At 38.9% G+C, this 16,601-nt stretch overlaps 1 protein-coding gene and 1 long non-coding RNA gene across 5 annotated transcripts; one reads left to right on the forward strand and one right to left on the reverse strand.

Moving 5' to 3' along the window:
* Positions 1-11,637: 11,637 nt before the first annotated feature.
* On the forward strand, positions 11,638-13,711 carry LOC149632489 (uncharacterized). 4 transcript variants are annotated; one of them, XR_016373590.1, is made up of 5 exons: positions 11,638-12,523; positions 12,615-12,761; positions 12,844-12,893; positions 12,951-13,058; positions 13,577-13,711. It is a non-coding gene; the product is annotated as an uncharacterized LOC149632489 (long non-coding RNA). The 4 variants fall into 4 exon arrangements; XR_016373592.1 differs by lacking the exon at positions 13,577-13,711 and having other exon boundaries at positions 11,638-12,356; positions 12,445-12,523; positions 12,951-13,103; XR_016373591.1 differs by lacking the exon at positions 13,577-13,711 and having other exon boundaries at positions 11,638-12,206; positions 12,292-12,523; positions 12,951-13,103.
* LOC149632490 (uncharacterized) lies at positions 13,542-14,270 on the reverse strand. Its single transcript, XM_089850993.1, has 2 exons — positions 13,922-14,270; positions 13,542-13,789 (listed from the first exon to the last, which is right to left on the reverse strand). Exons 1-2 carry the CDS (start codon positions 14,208-14,210, stop codon positions 13,551-13,553), a joined length of 528 nt encoding a protein of 175 aa, XP_089707119.1. The 5' UTR covers positions 14,211-14,270; the 3' UTR covers positions 13,542-13,550.
* Positions 14,271-16,601: the final 2,331 nt, after the last annotated feature.

Below are 16,601 nucleotides of genomic sequence, written 5' to 3' on the forward strand. Positions count from 1 at the left end.
TCAATTTTACCGAGGTTTGGCAAAGGAAGAGTGAAGATGCAGCTTTGGATAATGTTTCCAGAACTTCTTTCCAGGTGACAGCTGGGGCATTTGGTAACGTTTTGCGACTTTCTCCATAATAGTTCCCGCAGAGCGTTAGAGTCAGGAGTTCCAATTTCTTCGCAAAGTCTTGGCAAGAGAACCCATAAAAATTCACTAGCATCTTGTTGTTGTTTGTGGGTAAAAGGCAGACCAACAGCCGTTCGCAAATTGAAACCATCGTCGCTGAAACTCTCATTGGAATTTTCAACATGCTCAATAGTGTTACGAAGGCAAGTCAAATTTGGCTTGTCGCTCAATGATCCTTTGTGATCTTTAATAATATTCCTTAATTCCGGAATCAGTAACACCAATTGCAAAACGCTATTTGCGTAGCACGTTACTCCATCTCCATTTTCAAATCCCTTCAAGGGAAAAATGTCTATACTCTGAAGACATAAACTAATCTTTTTATTTGGTCTTTCTTTTGCCATTTCATCAGGACGCTCTCCTTCACTTTCCAAAATACTCTTCGACGTCGGCCTTTTTGTGCCTCTCTTTGCTTCCGACCCGACTATTTCTAAAAGTGAAAGATCAGGTCTGTGTTTTTGACGCAGCCTGATATACTCCGCAATGGCTCGTCCATCTGCCATAATTTTATTCGGGTTTCATTGCAAGAGACGGAGACCGGCCAAGGAAGTCGACGTATGCCAAGCCAGTTCCAAAAAAATTTGATCCCAAATCCATAATTGCGCATTTTAAACTCATTCCTTGGCTTTTGAGTATAGTAATGGCGTATGCCAAGATTACCGGAAATTGCGTTCGTTTGACGTATAAATTGGTCATTAGCAAGAACTTAACGCTCATTTTCTCGACTAAAATGTCAGGCTTGTTGTTCTCGTCGCTCGGTTCCCGATCTACTCTGATACGGATACCAGTGATGCTCCCATTGTCGTTCTTTTGGAATCCCGTTATAATGGCCATGGTGCCGTTAATAACACCTTCAAAATTGATGTTTCTCCTAACCATTACTCGAGATCCAACGCCGAGATACAGCTTGCTCTCTAGACCTCCAGTTTTGACGGCTCATTGTCTAACATTTTCAGTTTCCTGACAATGTTTTTGGAAATTTTTTTCACGTAATCAAAGAGTTTGTCTTCGCATTGAACGCATTCAACATTTTGTCGGCTTTCCTCTCGCATTTTTATGTTGAATTTATTGCACATGGCCAATTTCGGCATCAAACAAATTAGATGAAATCCTTCTTTAACCAGCTTAAGGAAAATATTCATAGCCACCTGAATTTTGTTCCCTCCCGTAACTATTCTACTTTCTAAGGTTGAAACGTCATCTTTTGTAACAGTTCCAATTCTAATTCGGTTAAGTAGGTCGCCATAAACTCTGTCGCCGGCCTGTCGTACGTTTTGCGTTAGTTCATCGTATTGGAAATACTTCCAAAGATCAGTGCCACCAATGCTATTAAATCTTAGTCTCGCTTCCTGGGAAGTGACTTTTAAAAACGCGGGATTACCCTGTACAGGCGGCAATTGGAAGAAATCTCCAAAAACGAGAATGCAAACGACACCGCCGAAAGGCTTGTTCATTTCCCAAAATTCATTTAGCCTCAAATGAACGTAAGCTAGTAAGACCGAAGACACCATAGAGATCTCATCGACTATCAAGAGTTTCAAATTTCCCAGAGTTTGTTTCATAATGGAAATATTTTCGGAATTGAGGGAATGGTATTCCGCGGTACGCCCATGTTCTACTGGCAACATAAGTAATCTATGCAACGTTACGCCGTTGACATTTAGAGCAGCCAAGCCCGAGGGAGCGGCGATCGCGACGCTACCGGCATTTTTAAAGTGGCGTCTAACGGCGTTGGCGATAGTGGCAATAAGAAAGGACTTTCCAGTGCCACCCGGACCAGACACAAAATGGCAAAAATTTTCCTTTTGCCCTCCCTCTTGAGTGAAGTGATCCATGACTTTGTCGTACACCCTTTTTTGATCAGTGTTGAGTAGCGCAACTTGGTCTAGTGTCATGCCCTCGAAATCAATTTCCATAGCGGCTTCGACATCGTGCATCGCATTTTCCGTTTCAACGACGATTTCTTTCCCTTGAAGGGCATTTTCATCGTCATAGCTTTCTGTATCCGAAAGAGCTGAAGTCTCTTTAGCTTTTTCGGAGGCTTTGCGCTTCTTTTCAACTTCTTTGGAAACCGCAAATTTCTCATGGTATTCTCTCATGGGTTTTAGCGTCGTTAATGCGCTTTTGAAAGCTTCAGCGTAGGTTGCAAATTCGCCCAATAACTCAGTTTCGTTTCGCCATGGTTTGAACAGAATAAGTAGAGAGTGGCAGTACTTTTCTGGTTCCTCTATTGGGTCGTGAACGTAATGTTCTATTATGTAGGGCTTAATCCTCTTTCTCATCAAACCGAGATTATTTTTCAACTCGATTACATTTTCAGATTTTTTCGCTGCCTCCGAGTACTTGACGTAGTCGTAAAATCGGCCGAACTCGCGCAAGCTTAAATCTTCCAAGCTTTCGGGTCTGTTGGGATACTTATCGTCCACAAACCCTGGTTGGCAAATGTCTTCGCTTTCAGGATCAATTTCCCTCAAGCGCGCAAGATCCTTGTAACATTTCAAAACTTTGGATCGGTTTTCCTTCACGTTAGTGTTAATAAATTTGGTGCTGTCAGACTTTTGAAACAATTTCTGACCCAACATCATGTCCAAGGCTTCGTAAATACCGACCGATTTATTTGTGAAAGATTTCAGTCCATAAGCGAACAGTCTTTTAGACAGGCTTTCGTGTGCCAACTCTGCGAAACACTGATCCATTTCAGCCCGATCTCCCTTTGTCACGTACGACGTGACGTATATCGCCACTTGTTCCGAGGAATCGGCGACAAACTGCAAATCCATATTGGCTTTCAATGCCAAAAGTAATGCCGGATTGTAGTCATTGATAAAAACTTCGCTCTCATTTCTGGGCAAATCATACAGGCGTTTCTGGCTTCGTTTCATTTTACGATGACGCGTAACTGATTCAGCAGAGTTCAATGTCGCAACGTTTGTAACGTTTCGAGGAAAACCGTAACGACACACTTTGAGCTCCTTATTTCCTCTCTTAACCTTTCGGTAGCAACTGCTGCAACATTTATGTGTTTGAAATTTTTTTACTAGCCGGTAAAGTTCTGGACTTTCAGCAGCTTTTGGGATTGAACACGTGACATACTTCTGCACGTATTCTAAAATAGCTATTGCCGAAGAGGAACCAATCACGGGAGCTTCCTCGACCCACAACAAGCAATGGTAATGGGCTAAGCCGCGAGATTGGTACTCGACGCGCACAAAATGATGCGCTATCGGTCCAAGAACCGGATTCTCTTTACAAAGCACAAAGTTGCTTAGGAGAGACCTCACTTTGTTGTGAAAATGTAAACTAACGCTAAGAGGATCTAAATTTAATAGTTCAGCCACCGACATAGATTCGATCCCTGGCACGTCAGCATTCACTCGTCGTAGGTGGTCGTGAAGTTCAATGTCATCGTATTCGGCCGGATTAAAAGTTAAAAGCCAAGTAGGGGGGCCATACTCCCTAATCATGGCCAAAACACATTTGAGAACTTTATACCAATAATCCTTGGTTCCTCGAATGTGGGCCATGAAAGTCGCTAAATTACTCTCTAGCTCCGAATCTCGAGAATCAACTTGATTCACGAAATCATTGACCGATATGTTCATGGGTTTTTTCACGCGTAGAACGTAATTCAAACTACTGTTAATGGATTTCATTTCGGCCTCTTGGTATAAATGGAACATGAACGCATAATCACGTCTAAACATTGGATTCGCGTTCAAAAGACGAGAAATTCGGTATTCAGTTTCCGTCATTTTCCCAAACGGTCTTTCGTCGTGCTTGCCATAGCGAGCCATTGGGAACAAGTGCACGAATGACATGTATTCTAGATTTTTGTCCCAATTACTGATGGGCTCGGCTTCGACACGCTTCATTTGGTAAGAAGCCAACAAATCTTTTGACGGCTGAACATTCACCGGGTGAATTGTATAGTGATCGTACAGCTCATTCACTTCATCTTTTGAGAGTTTTCGCAACAGTGCCTCAAGTTGAGTTAAAATTTTATAACGGTCGTCTGGCGAAAGATTTGATTCGATCACACCATCATTGATAACATCGATATCGATTTGGTGCGATTCCGCTTGCGGATTTTTTGCAACTGTACTGAAGCCGTTTGTATTGCCATCATTGCTGGTCTCATCCTTTCGATTAATAGTTTCCAATCAATTTTAGCGAGGTTTGGCAAAGGAAGAGTGAAGATGCAGCTTTGGATAATGTTTCCAGAACTTTTTTCAAGGTGACAGTTCGGGCATTTGGTAACGTTTTGCGACTTTGTCCATAATAGTTCTTGAAGAGCGTCAGAGTCACAAGTTTCCATTTCTTCGCAAAGTTTTGGCAAGAGAACCCATAAGAATTCACTAGCATCTTGTTGTTGTTTGTGGGTAAAAGGCAGACCAACAGCCGTTCGCAAATTGAAACCATCGTCGCCAGAACTCGAATTTGAATTTTCAACATGCTCAATAGTGTTACGAAGGCAAGTCAAAATAGGCTTATCGCTCAATGATCCTTTATGCCCTTTAACCATGTTTCTTAATTCCGGAATCAGTAAGAGCAATTGCAAAACGCTATTTGCGTAGCACGTTACTCCATCTCCATTTTTAAATCCTTTCAAGGGAAAAATGTCTACACTTTGAAGACCTAGTCTAATCTTTTTATTTGGTCTTTTTTTTTGCCGTTTCATCAGATCGCTCTCCTTCACCTTCTAAAATACTCTTCGACGTTGGCCTTTTTGTACCTCTCTTTGCTTCCGACCCCACTATTTCTAAAAGTGGAAGATCAGGTCTGTGTTTTTGACGCAGCCTGTTATACTCCGCAATGGCTCGTCCATCTGCCATAATTTTATTCGGGTCTAACTGCAAGAGATGGAGACCGGCCAAGGAAGTCACTCGCGATAGAGCAACGTATGCCATGCCGGTTCCAAATAAACTTGATCCCAAATCCATAATTGCGCATTTTAAACTCATTCCCTGGCTTTTGTGTATAGTAATGGCGTATGCCAAGATTATAGGGAATTGCGTTCGTTTCACGTATACATTGGTCATTAGCAAGAACTTGACGCTCATTTTCTCGACTACAAAGTCGGGCTTATTGTTCTCGTCGTTTGGTTCCCGATCTACTCTGATTCGGATACCAATGATGTTTCCACGGTCGTTCTTTTGGAATCCCGTTATAATGGCCATGGTGCCGTTAATAACACCTTCTTCGAAATTGATGTTTCTCCTAACCATTACTCGAGATCCAACGCATAGATACAGCTTGCTCTCAAGACCTCCGGTTTTAGACGGCTCATTGTCTAACATTTTGAGTCTCCTGACAATGTTTTTGGTAATTTTTTTGTCGTAATTAACGAGTTTGTCTTCGCATTCAACGCATTCAACTTTCTGTCGGCTTTCTTCGAGCATTTTTATGTTGAATTTATCGCACATGGCCAATTTCGGCATCAAACAGATGGGATGAAATCCTTCTTTAACCAGCTCAACGTAAAGATTCATAGCCACCTCAATTTTGTTCCCTCCCGGAACTAGTCTACTTTCTAAGGTTGAAACGTCATCTTTCGTAACAGTTCCAATTCTAATTCGGTTAAGTAGGTCGCCATAAACTCTGTCGCCGGCCTGTCGTACGTTTTGCGTTAGTTCATCGTATTGGAAATACTTCCAAAGATCAGTGCCACCAATGCTATTAAATCTTAGTCTCACTTCCTGGGAAGTGACTTTTAAAAACGCGGGATTACCCTGTACAAGCGGCAATTGGAAGAAATCTCCAAAAACGAGAAAGCAAACGACACCGCCGAAAGGCTTGTTCATTTCCCAAAATTCATTTAGCCTCAAATGAACGTAAGCTAGTAAGACCGAAGACACCATAGAGATCTCATCGACTATCAAGAAATTCAAATTTCCCAGAGTTTGTTTCATAATGGAAATATTTTCGGAATTGAGGGAATGGTATTCCGCGGTACGCCCATGTTCTACTGGCAACATAAGTAATCTATGCAACGTTACGCCGTTGACATTTAGAGCAGCCAAGCCCGTGGGAGCGGCGATCGCGACGCTACCGGCATTTTTAAAGTGGCGTCTAACGGCGTTGGCGATAGTGGCAATAAGAAAGGACTTTCCAGTGCCACCCGGACCAGACACAAAATGGCAAAAATTTTCCTTTTGCCCTCCCTCTTGAGTGAAGTGATCCATGACTTTGTCGTACACCCTTTTTTGATCAGTGTTGAGTAGCGCAACTTGGTCTAGTGTCATGCCCTCGAAATCAATTTCCATAGCGGCTTCGACATCGTGCATCGCATTTTCCGTTTCAACGACGATTTCTTTCCCTTGAAGGGCATTTTCGTCGTCATAGCTTTCTGTATCCGAAAGAGCTGAAGTCTCTTTAGCTTTTTCGGAGGCTTTGCGCTTCTTTTCAACTTCTTTGGAAACCGCAAATTTCTCATGGTATTCTCTCATGGGTTTTAGCGTCGTTAATGCGCTTTTGAAAGCTTCAGCGTAGGTTGCAAATTCGCCCAATAACTCAGTTTCGTTTCGCCATGGTTTGAACAGAATAAGTAGAGAGTGGCAGTACTTTTCTGGTTCCTCTATTGGGTCGTGAACGTAATGTTCTATTATGTAGGGCTTAATCCTCTTTCTCATCAAACCGAGATTATTTTTCAACTCGATTACATTTTCAGATTTTTTCGCTGCCTCCGAGTACTTGACGTAGTCGTAAAATCGGCCGAACTCGCGCAAGCTTAAATCTTCCAAGCTATCGGGTCTGTTGGGATACTTATCGTCCACAAACCCTTGTTGGCAAATGTCTTCGCTTTCAGGATCAATTTCCCTCAAGCGCGCAAGATCCTTGTAACATTTCAAAACTTTGGATCGGTTTTCCTTCACGTTAGTGTTAATAAATTTGGTGCTGTCAGACTTTTGAAACAATTTCTGACCCAACATCATGTCCAAGGCTTCGTAAATACCGACCGATTTATTTGTGAAAGATTTTAGTCCATAAGCGAACAGTCTTTTAGACAGGCTTTCGTGTGCCAACTCTGCGAAACACTGATCCATTTCAGCCCGATGTCCCTTTGTCACGTACGACGTGACGTATATCGCCACTTGTTCCGAGGAATCGGCGACAAACTGCAAATCCATATTGGCTTTCAATGCCAAAAGTAATGCCGGATTGTAGTCATTGATAAAAACTTCGCTCTCATTTCTGGGCAAATCATACAGGCGTTTCTGGCTTCGTTTCATTTTACGATGACGCGTAACTGATTCAGCAGAGTTCAATGTCGCAACGTTTGTAACGTTTCGAGGAAAACCGTAACGACACACTTTGAGCTCCTTATTTCCTCTCTTAACCTTTCGGTAGCAACTGCTGCAACATTTATGTGTTTGAAATTTTTTTACTAGCCGGTAAAGTTCTGGACTTTCAGCAGCTTTTGGGATTGAACACGTGACATACTTCTGCACGTATTCTAAAATAGCTATTGCCGAAGAGGAACCAATCACGGGAGCTTCCTCGGCCCACAACAAGCAATGGTAATGGGCTAAGCCGCGAGATTGGTACTCGACGCGCACAAAATGATGCGCTATCGGTCCAAGAACCGGATTCTCTTTACAAAGCACAAAGTTGCTTAGGAGAGACCTCACTTTGTTGTGAAAATGTAAACTAACGCTAAGAGGATCTAAATTTAATAGTTCAGCCACCGACATAGATTCGATCCCTGGCACGTCAGCATTCACTCGTCGTAGGTGGTCGTGAAGTTCAATGTCATCGTATTTGGCCGGATTAAAAGTTAAAAGCCAAGTAGGGGGGCCATACTCCCTAATCATGGCCAAAACACATTTGAGAACTTTATACCAATAATCCTTGGTTCCTCGAATGTGGGCCATGAAAGTCGCTAAATTACTCTCGAGCTCCGAATCTCGAGAATCAACTTGATTCACGAAATCATTGACCGATACGTTCATGGGTTTTTTCACGCGTAGAACGTAATTCAAACTACTGTTAATGGATTTCATTTCGGCCTCTTGGGATAAATGGAACATGAACGCATAATCACGTCTAAACATTGGATTCGCGTTCAAAAGACGAGAAATTCGGTATTCAGTTTCCGTCATTTTCCCAAACGGTCTTTCGTCGTGCTTGCCATAGCGAGCCATTGGGAACAAGTGCACGAATGACATGTATTCTAGATTTTTGTCCCAATTACTGATGGGCTCGGCTTCGACACGCTTCATTTGGTAAGAAGCCAACAAATCTTTTGACGGCTGAACATTCACCGGGTGAATTGTATAGTGATCGTACAGCTCATTCACTTCATCTTTTGAGAGTTTTCGCAACAGTGCCTCAGGTTGAGTTAAAATTTTATAACGGTCGTCTGGCGAAAGATTTGATTCGATCACACCATCATTGATAACATCGATATCGATTTGGTGCGATTCCGCTTGCGGATTTTTTGCAACTGTACTGAAGCCGTTTGTATTGACCTCGTCGCGGTTGTTTAACAGCGCCAGAGGATCCGTTTTTGCCAATAATTCATCGGGAGTTAATGAATTTTCGTCTTCAATATTTCCGTTAATCTCTTCGGTGCCATAAATGTAATCCTCATTGATAAGAGTAATATCAATGTCTTTGTACAATGGATTAATTTTTTTCAGTTTAGCGACGGCCTTTTTCAAAGCATCAAGGCGAACAATTTTTTGCCAAATCTTTTTGTCACTAGTGGGCAAACCATTAACCAAGACGTGCAATTCGTGATCTTTAGGCAGTGCTGCTGGTATCATATCCAAATTTTTTTGGACTGGAATTGGCAAATATATGATTCTACCTTTCAAAGCTTTCACCGTGCCAAACTGCATGTTGGAATTAGTTTTAGTACCTAACCGGACAACAGTGTGAAATGCCTTCACAAGCTGAATTAAGGCCTTTTCAAACATGTTCAAACTCGTGACCTCGGTCGGAGGAACGTCAACCCCCAAGCCGTTGAGGAAACATCTAATTGGAACCTTTCCCTTTTGCAACTCTTTAGAACAATAAGGGCATAAAAGCATGTCCATTTCTCTGAACTCTGGATTTTTCAACAGCAAACCAGCTCTTAAAATGAGATAGGCGTGGTTGTCAAAAACTGAAGTGCATGCTAGTTTTTCCACGGTCCTCAAATCAGAATTTTTCAATAATCTAGCGCAACAATCGCAAGATGTGTCGTGAAATTCATTCGTATCACGCTCAGCTCTAGCAAATTGTTTAGCGTAGAAAGCCAAGATTTCACCCTCATCGAGACAAGGCCTTATATCGTTCTCACCCCCTTTCGTCGCCTCGTTTTCGGCATTTGACATTTTTAATCCACGTGCCTCCACAACTTTACTAATTTTGGGTATAACATTTTGAAGAGATTCGTAATCACCATGTTCAATCTCATCGGTCAATGTTGAAAAAGCGTTAAGCAACGCTCTAACGGAGTAGATTTTACTCAAAATAGTTCTAATTGTAGAGTAATGTGGAGCCAGTTCTCTAAAGGCTCTCAAGTAACTCTCGCATTCCTCGCTTTCAGAGCAATAAGAGAAATGACCAAGGTACGGCAAAACTTTTACTTCAAAATCTGAATCGTCCAATGGCAATTTGACAATGGATTTCTGGCAAAACTTATTTTTGTAGGAGCAAATGTCAAAATCAGAGCCGAAAAGTTTATTTAAGTCGCTATCACTGGCCTTTGCCGCCTGGTTAATGAAAGCTATGACTTTAAAAATAGCCCGCTCTCTAACGTTGCAAATGTCGCTGCATTCCCAATACGAAGCTTTTTCTTTGGTTTCAATAAACCCAGATTCGTTAATTACGATATTCGCTTTGGGATTTTTTTCCCCTGACACGTTTTCTACTGCATTGAATAGATTCGTGACAACTCCTAAATCATTAACTTGCAAGCAGCGTTCAATGCCTTTGTTCAGTCTTTTCTGGTCAATAAAATTACCACTTTCATCAACCCATAATTCATTAACCTTTTCGCCGATACGAGAGCTTTCTCTTAACACTTTTATTAATAGACCATTTTCGTCGAACTGCAAAATTTTTTCAAAACGCGTTTCGTGGTCCTCGTTTTTTAAAATTCTGCCATCATTCCCCAAAGTAAAATATGTTGTCTGGTGATAAAAAGCTTCTTCCAGACTACTGTGAAGCCTTTTTCCTCCAATGACTTTGATAAAATTGTCACTATCCACCAATCCAATTTCTTGCACTTTCTTCGCGAAACTTTTGAAATCTTCAATAAGTAACGAGCGCCTTGCATGGTAGGCCGAATATATTCGCCTTTTTAAATAGAATGTTTTTCCAGATAGCAACTGGCATAGGAGTTTGTGGGATGCAAATTTGGAACTTTGCTTTTTACGTGAATTGGCAAGAGTTCTTTTCGTCATTAAACGGTCCGTAAGTCGCGTCACCAAAAACCGCTTGAAACTTTCGGCAATCATTTTTTTATTTTTTGTTTTAAAAATTCCTTTGTTAAAGGAGACTTTTTTAACATAATTCTTAGTCGGGTTCGCACCAACTTTTATTTGTCGAGAAGCGCCACCTATTTTAGGGGCCTGCAAAACCTTTTGAGTTTTTATTGAACTTGTCAATAAAGACTTGCGATTGAGTCCACCACTCGATTTTTTACTCTTTAAGAGCAGTTTTTTTTATATAGTAGCTTTTGCAATATGTTTTGTTTTTGTTAGCTAAAGTCTTAGTTTTAGCTATCAACGCTCTTTGACTTTGTTTTTTCAAACGATTCTTGTCCCTTCTAGCTTTTTCTCGAGAAACCATTTTGAGTTCTTAAATTTAGCACACAAAGATGTGTTTCGTTGCCACAAAAAGGTCTCTTTCCAAGTCACTATAGTTATTTTTTGCAAAGCCACAGGTCTTTTAGCAAGCCAGAGAAGGTCTATTACCAAGTCACTGAAGGTTTTCTCAGTGTGCCACAATAGGTCTATTACCAAGTCACTGCAGGTTTTCTCAGTGTGCCACAATAGGTCTATTACCAAGTCACTGAAGGTTTTCTCGGTGTGCCACAATAGGTCAATTACCAAGTCACTGAAGGTTTTCTCAGTGTGCCACAATAGGTCTATTACCAAGTCACTGCAGGTTTTCTCAGTGTGCCACAATAGGTCTATTACCAAGTCACTGAAGGTTTTCTCGGTGTGCCACAATAGGTCTATTACCAAGTCACTGAAGGTTTTCTCAGTGTGCCACAATAGGTCTATTACCAAGTCACTGAAGGTTTTCTCAGTGTGCCACAATAGGTCTATTACCAAGTCACTGAAGGTTTTCTCAGTGTGCCACAATAGGTCTATTACCAAGTCACTGAAGGTTTTCTCAGTGTGCCACAATAGGTCTATTAACAAGTCACTGAAGGTTTTCTCAGTGAGCCACAATAGGTCTATTACCAAGTCACTGAAGGTTTTCTCAGTGAGCCACAAGAGGTCTATTTTATTCAGTGTTACAGGAGCCGTAGAGAAGAAAAATAGGATACAACACAAACAAAGGAAACATAAAAGAATACAGCACAAACAACGAATAAAAATCAACAGAAATCTTACTTTAATAAATCCTCAAAGCGGCAAAGTTAAGCTTAGAACGCTTTTAAAAAAGCGTAAACCCTAAGCAGCCCTTGCAGCAAAACTAATTAAGAGTTTTGAGAAAAGAAGGCTTATCAAATAAGCCTGAATTCGTCAAATAAATTCAAAAATGAACCAAACACGAGCACGAGTCAACGTGCACTGTACTGCTAGTCTGTCACTAACAACGTCACTGTTGTTAGATTTCCAGCTAGCATTGATTCAGTTCAGTTTAGTTTGAAATGTTATTGAAGAAATTTGTAAACCTTTTAATACGACCGCTTAGACACGAGGCTGAGCTTGAATATTGTTTTCCGTGGGCTATTTTGCGTGGGGTAGATTTATTGTCGTGTAAACGATAGTTCCTTTAAAAATACCCCAATTCTCTCTTAGAATCTATTAATACCACTCCATGGTAACAGATTGCTAGTACTCCACGGAAAACGGTAAGACCAGAGACTCAGAGAGGTAAGACCTACAAACAGCGCCCCACTCAGAGATGCGGAGAATAACCCACCATTGTTGTATATGTTGTTTACTTCCTCGATTTCAGCCGAGCCTTGGTTGATCTTTTTTGTTTCTAATTTCAAGGCTGAATTTTAAATTAAAGTGTATATTGTAAGAGCTTTTTTATTATAATTATGATTTAGTTTTCGAATCCCGCGAACGTAAGTTATGCAAGTTTAATGTTGCCGTTTCGCAATAGATACTTTGATAACATCCTTGAACGTTAATTGTATTGTAAACTTCAACATCGACAACGAAATGCACTGATTTAAAATTAGGTAACTTATTCGAAAAGCTCAGAAGAGCTTCACATCATTAATCAGTAATAATATAGGCCAATATAATGTAACTGTTGCTTTGATTGAAAAGGGGCGCACATTAAATCCATCAAAAGACTTGCACATAGCTACCCATACCAACGATCCATGTTTGTCCAAAGGCGTGGATTACAGTAAAAAGTGGTTAGCAAAAATGCCAATACACCATTGGATTTGGGTGGAAAGATGCAGTTTGAAGGTATTGTTAAAATGGTTAAGACCCAAATTGACTGGGATAGAAATTTGAGTTTGATTGAAACATTAAACGTATGTTTAAATAGTTTAGAAGAAAACTCGTGTGGAATGTGCAATCTGAAGAAGTTGGAAAATTGTAAGTGGAATTGAGCTTTACATTTAGTTTCTCGTTTCAATACTGCCTTCGTTGCAGAGAGGCATGACTGTATGCAAAAGGGAGTTTAGTGAAGAAAATACTGAAACCGACAAACCCCTATAAATACGTAGCAAATGGAATTCAAACTACATTAAATCAAAGAAGGTAAAAAGAACGGGAGTTGAACTAGCAGCTTTGGCAAAACATTTTAGGAGCCTTCTACTCCTTTTTTTTAGCCTCTTTGATTAAATCAGAAGGTGAAAATTACTATCACTTGAAACAGCACGAACTCGCTATATACTGCAACTTTTAAAATTATTATGTGGTTGTGATTATTTTATGTAATCAAGTTGTTATTTGAGAAAAAAATATTTGTTCTAATATTTTTCCGTTAAAAGCATGGGAGTTTGTTCTTATATTTTTCCGTTAAAAGCACGGAAGTCTATTAATGAAGAAATAATGAGTTTGCCTTTTTTAAATCTGTTACGATAATAATATTTAATTTAAAGAAATTTGCAAATTTTAGCAATAGACCACGAAATAATTAACGCGATTGCGGAAAATATCATCTCAATAATTTTGATGTTTATTTAAAATAATGTACACAGAATGAAATCACAAAAAAGGATTAAATAAAGCATTTTCCACTTTGTAAATTTATTTAAACGTATTCTTCTTTTTAGGTTCAAGTTTTAATTGAAATGCAAGGCGTACTGTAGAAATTGTTGTTGAAAATAAACATTTACACTGAAAACAACTTCTGGGCCAAATGTCTATTTGCAAGATGAACAGTTTTATCAGATTAGTTTCTACTTCTTTTACTAATGGGCGGTAGCTGACATCTTGATTTTGGTTCAACATTATCAGTGTAGATTCTACTTTGTGAATGCTAGGCGCTGAATTAAATAAGAGTTGTTTGACGTTTGTTTGTAATCAATGATCTCGGAATGTTTACGTTTCAAGCAGCAATACTCCAAAAATGTCTTTTGATTGAAACCAAACATTATTTAAGTTTAGTGTCTGAGTACCTTTTGTAGCCATTGTAATAACAGTTTGCGTAGCTTTACATTTAGTGCCAAATTTTCTTGTTGCAATACTTATTCCTTCTTTACATGGTGGCAGAACTGTACCTACAAGCGCAGCGTTACCTCCAGTTGGTTTTGATTGGATTGTTGTTTCATTATCATCAAAAGCTTGAGCATGTAGTAAATTTATATCTTCATTTACTGTTAGTAAAAGTTTAGAATTTGAGCTTTCTAGAAGGTCTTTATCTAAACTTGTTCCATGAATTGGTATTGAGTGTGGTTTCAGTAACATCCTTTTTTCCCTTTAGTAACGATAACATCATCTTGACTAAAATGTTTTGAACAAATAACGGACACTTTGTTCGGTCTCCACTCTTTACCGCGATTTGTAGCCAAATTCCACATTTTAATTAGATCATCATTACCTTTACATTGAAAAAAGAATTAGTTAAATACCCCAGTCGCCCAAAAGGGCACTTTTTGTTAAGGTTTACAGTACCTTTCGGAAATAAATGTAAACTGTAGGAACCGTCTTGGGCTAGATTGTCACTACAACTTGAACATCCAAGAACCACGCATCGTTTATTATATGGCATTGTAAATAGATTCTGAAGAGATGCTTATTACTCGCAAGTCGCAACAGGTAATTTAGTTTTGAAAATACTCAAACCGACTAAACTTTATATTAAGCTCAAGATTAACGTGACAAATAGAGTTTTAGAAATCATTTTTAAAATAACAATCATGCCGAAATTATACTCTTTATTCCTACTAAGAGATCAGATAAACATATGTTTTGAACACCTTTTCCTCGAGATGTCGCTTTAGACAGAACAAACTTCCTATACCGCCACTTTTAAAATTATGTAGTTGTGATTGTTTCCTGCCATATAAATAAAGAAATATTGTAAACCTGTCTGTAACTGTTGTTCTTTCAATTATCTTATATTTTTGTTTTAAAACCACTGGAAAAGCTATATTAATGAAGAAAGTAAATTTACCGTATTCCCTGGTTTTATTCGCTGCGTTTAGCTACGTCCACCATAAAAGCGCTTTAGGTTACCGGTTACGTAGAAAGATAGGGCGAGCAGCGCGTGATCGAGTGGGCTATGACTAAACCGAGATCTTGGTAGTGGTTGCTGAACGCACTTACAATTTTCAAACAACGAGACGTTACCAAGTAAGCGGATTTATTTTTAAACTTACTACCATAGAATATGATTATAAATGGAAAATTTATTAAAAATTAGGCTTATTTTGTGATTAATTACTTATTTAGCAGCCTTTAGAGCACTTATGGGTTATAATTTCACTTTGAATTTTTTAAAACGTCTTTTTCAAAATATATAGGTTAAGCCTCGGTTAATGAGCGTTGCCTTCTTTCATGGCAGCAGCTAAGGCTTAGGGGTAGTAGAAAGCAGGCAGCGCTTGCCGGTTGGCTAATGGTGAAAAAAGTTTTAAAAGTACAGTACAGGCCCGTAATTAAGATAAACGTGTCTTCAAGAAACTTAGTTCGATTAATTCAAGAAATAATAATTCCACTTCACCCCATTTCTCCGGCCTGATTTTCAATCCCTTTAATATTTTTGGTGGTTGTGATTATTTTATGTAATCAAGTTGTTAATTGAGAAAAAAATATTTGTTCTTATATTTTTCTGTTAAAAGCATGGAAGTTTGTTCTTATATTTTTCCGTTAAAAGCACGGAAGTCTATTATTGAAGAAATAATGAGTTTGCTTTTTTTAAATCTGTTATGATAATAATATTTAATTTAAAGAAATTTGAAAATTTTAGCAATAGACCAGGAAATAATTGACATGATTGCGGAAAATATCATCTCACTAATTTTGATGTTTATTTGAAATAATGTACACAGAATGAAATCACAAAAAAGGATTAAATAAAGAAAAAATAAGTGAGGCTAACTTTTCAAAAGCGGTATTGATGTTACTTAAATTTGTAAAAATTAGGTAAACATTCATTTTGATGCAATTCTATAGTCATTCATTTTTTAATGACATAATGTTTATTAAAAATTACTCTTGCATTTAGTTGCTTTCTACATTTCTAGCCTGATAATTTTCAAGTTCTATTGCATGTTGTTTGCAATTGACGCAAAGCTTGAAAGAAATTTAAATTTCATTCTTCCCCTTTTTCTGGACTTGAAACATTAGATAACACAACAAATGTCTCTGGCGTCTACTGTTTAAAATTTAAAAAAAAAGCATTTCCCACTTTGTAAATTTATTTAAACCTATTATTCTTTTTAGGTTCAAGTTTTAATTGAAATGCAAGGCATCTAACTGACTGTTCTGTCCTCGTAGAAAATGTTGTTGAAAATAAACATTTACACTGAAAAAAAACTTCTGGGCCAAATGTCTATTTGCAAGATGAACAGTTTTATAAGATTAGTTTCTACTTCTTTTGCTAATGGGCGGTAGCTGACATCTTGATTTTGGTTCAACATTATCAGTGTAGATTCTACTTTGTGAATGCTAGGCGCTGAATTAAATAAGAGTTGTTTGACGTTTGTTTGTAATCAATGATCTCGGAATGTTTACGTCTCTAGCAGCAATACTCCAAAAATGTCTTTTGATTGAAACCAAACATTATTTAAGTTTAGTGTCCGAGTACCTTTTGTAGCCATTGTAATAACAGTTTGCGTATCTTTACATTTAGTGCCA

The sequence above is a fragment of the Phalangium opilio genome, unplaced genomic scaffold (assembly GCF_054372755.1).
Source record: "Phalangium opilio isolate 3A_F unplaced genomic scaffold, DU_Popi_V2 ptg000098l_1, whole genome shotgun sequence".
NCBI classification, from domain to species: Eukaryota; Metazoa; Arthropoda; class Arachnida; order Opiliones; family Phalangiidae; genus Phalangium; species Phalangium opilio.

Excerpts from the sequence above, each read along its gene's own strand:
- LOC149632490 (XM_089850993.1), bottom strand. The coding sequence starts at position 14,210 with ATGTTACTGAAACCACACTCAATACCAATTCATGGAACAAGTTTAGAT. Across the intron at positions 13,790-13,921 it reads TATTACAATGGCTACAAAAG|CGCCTAGCATTCACAAAGTA; the intron begins GTACTCAGACAC and ends TATTTAATTCAG.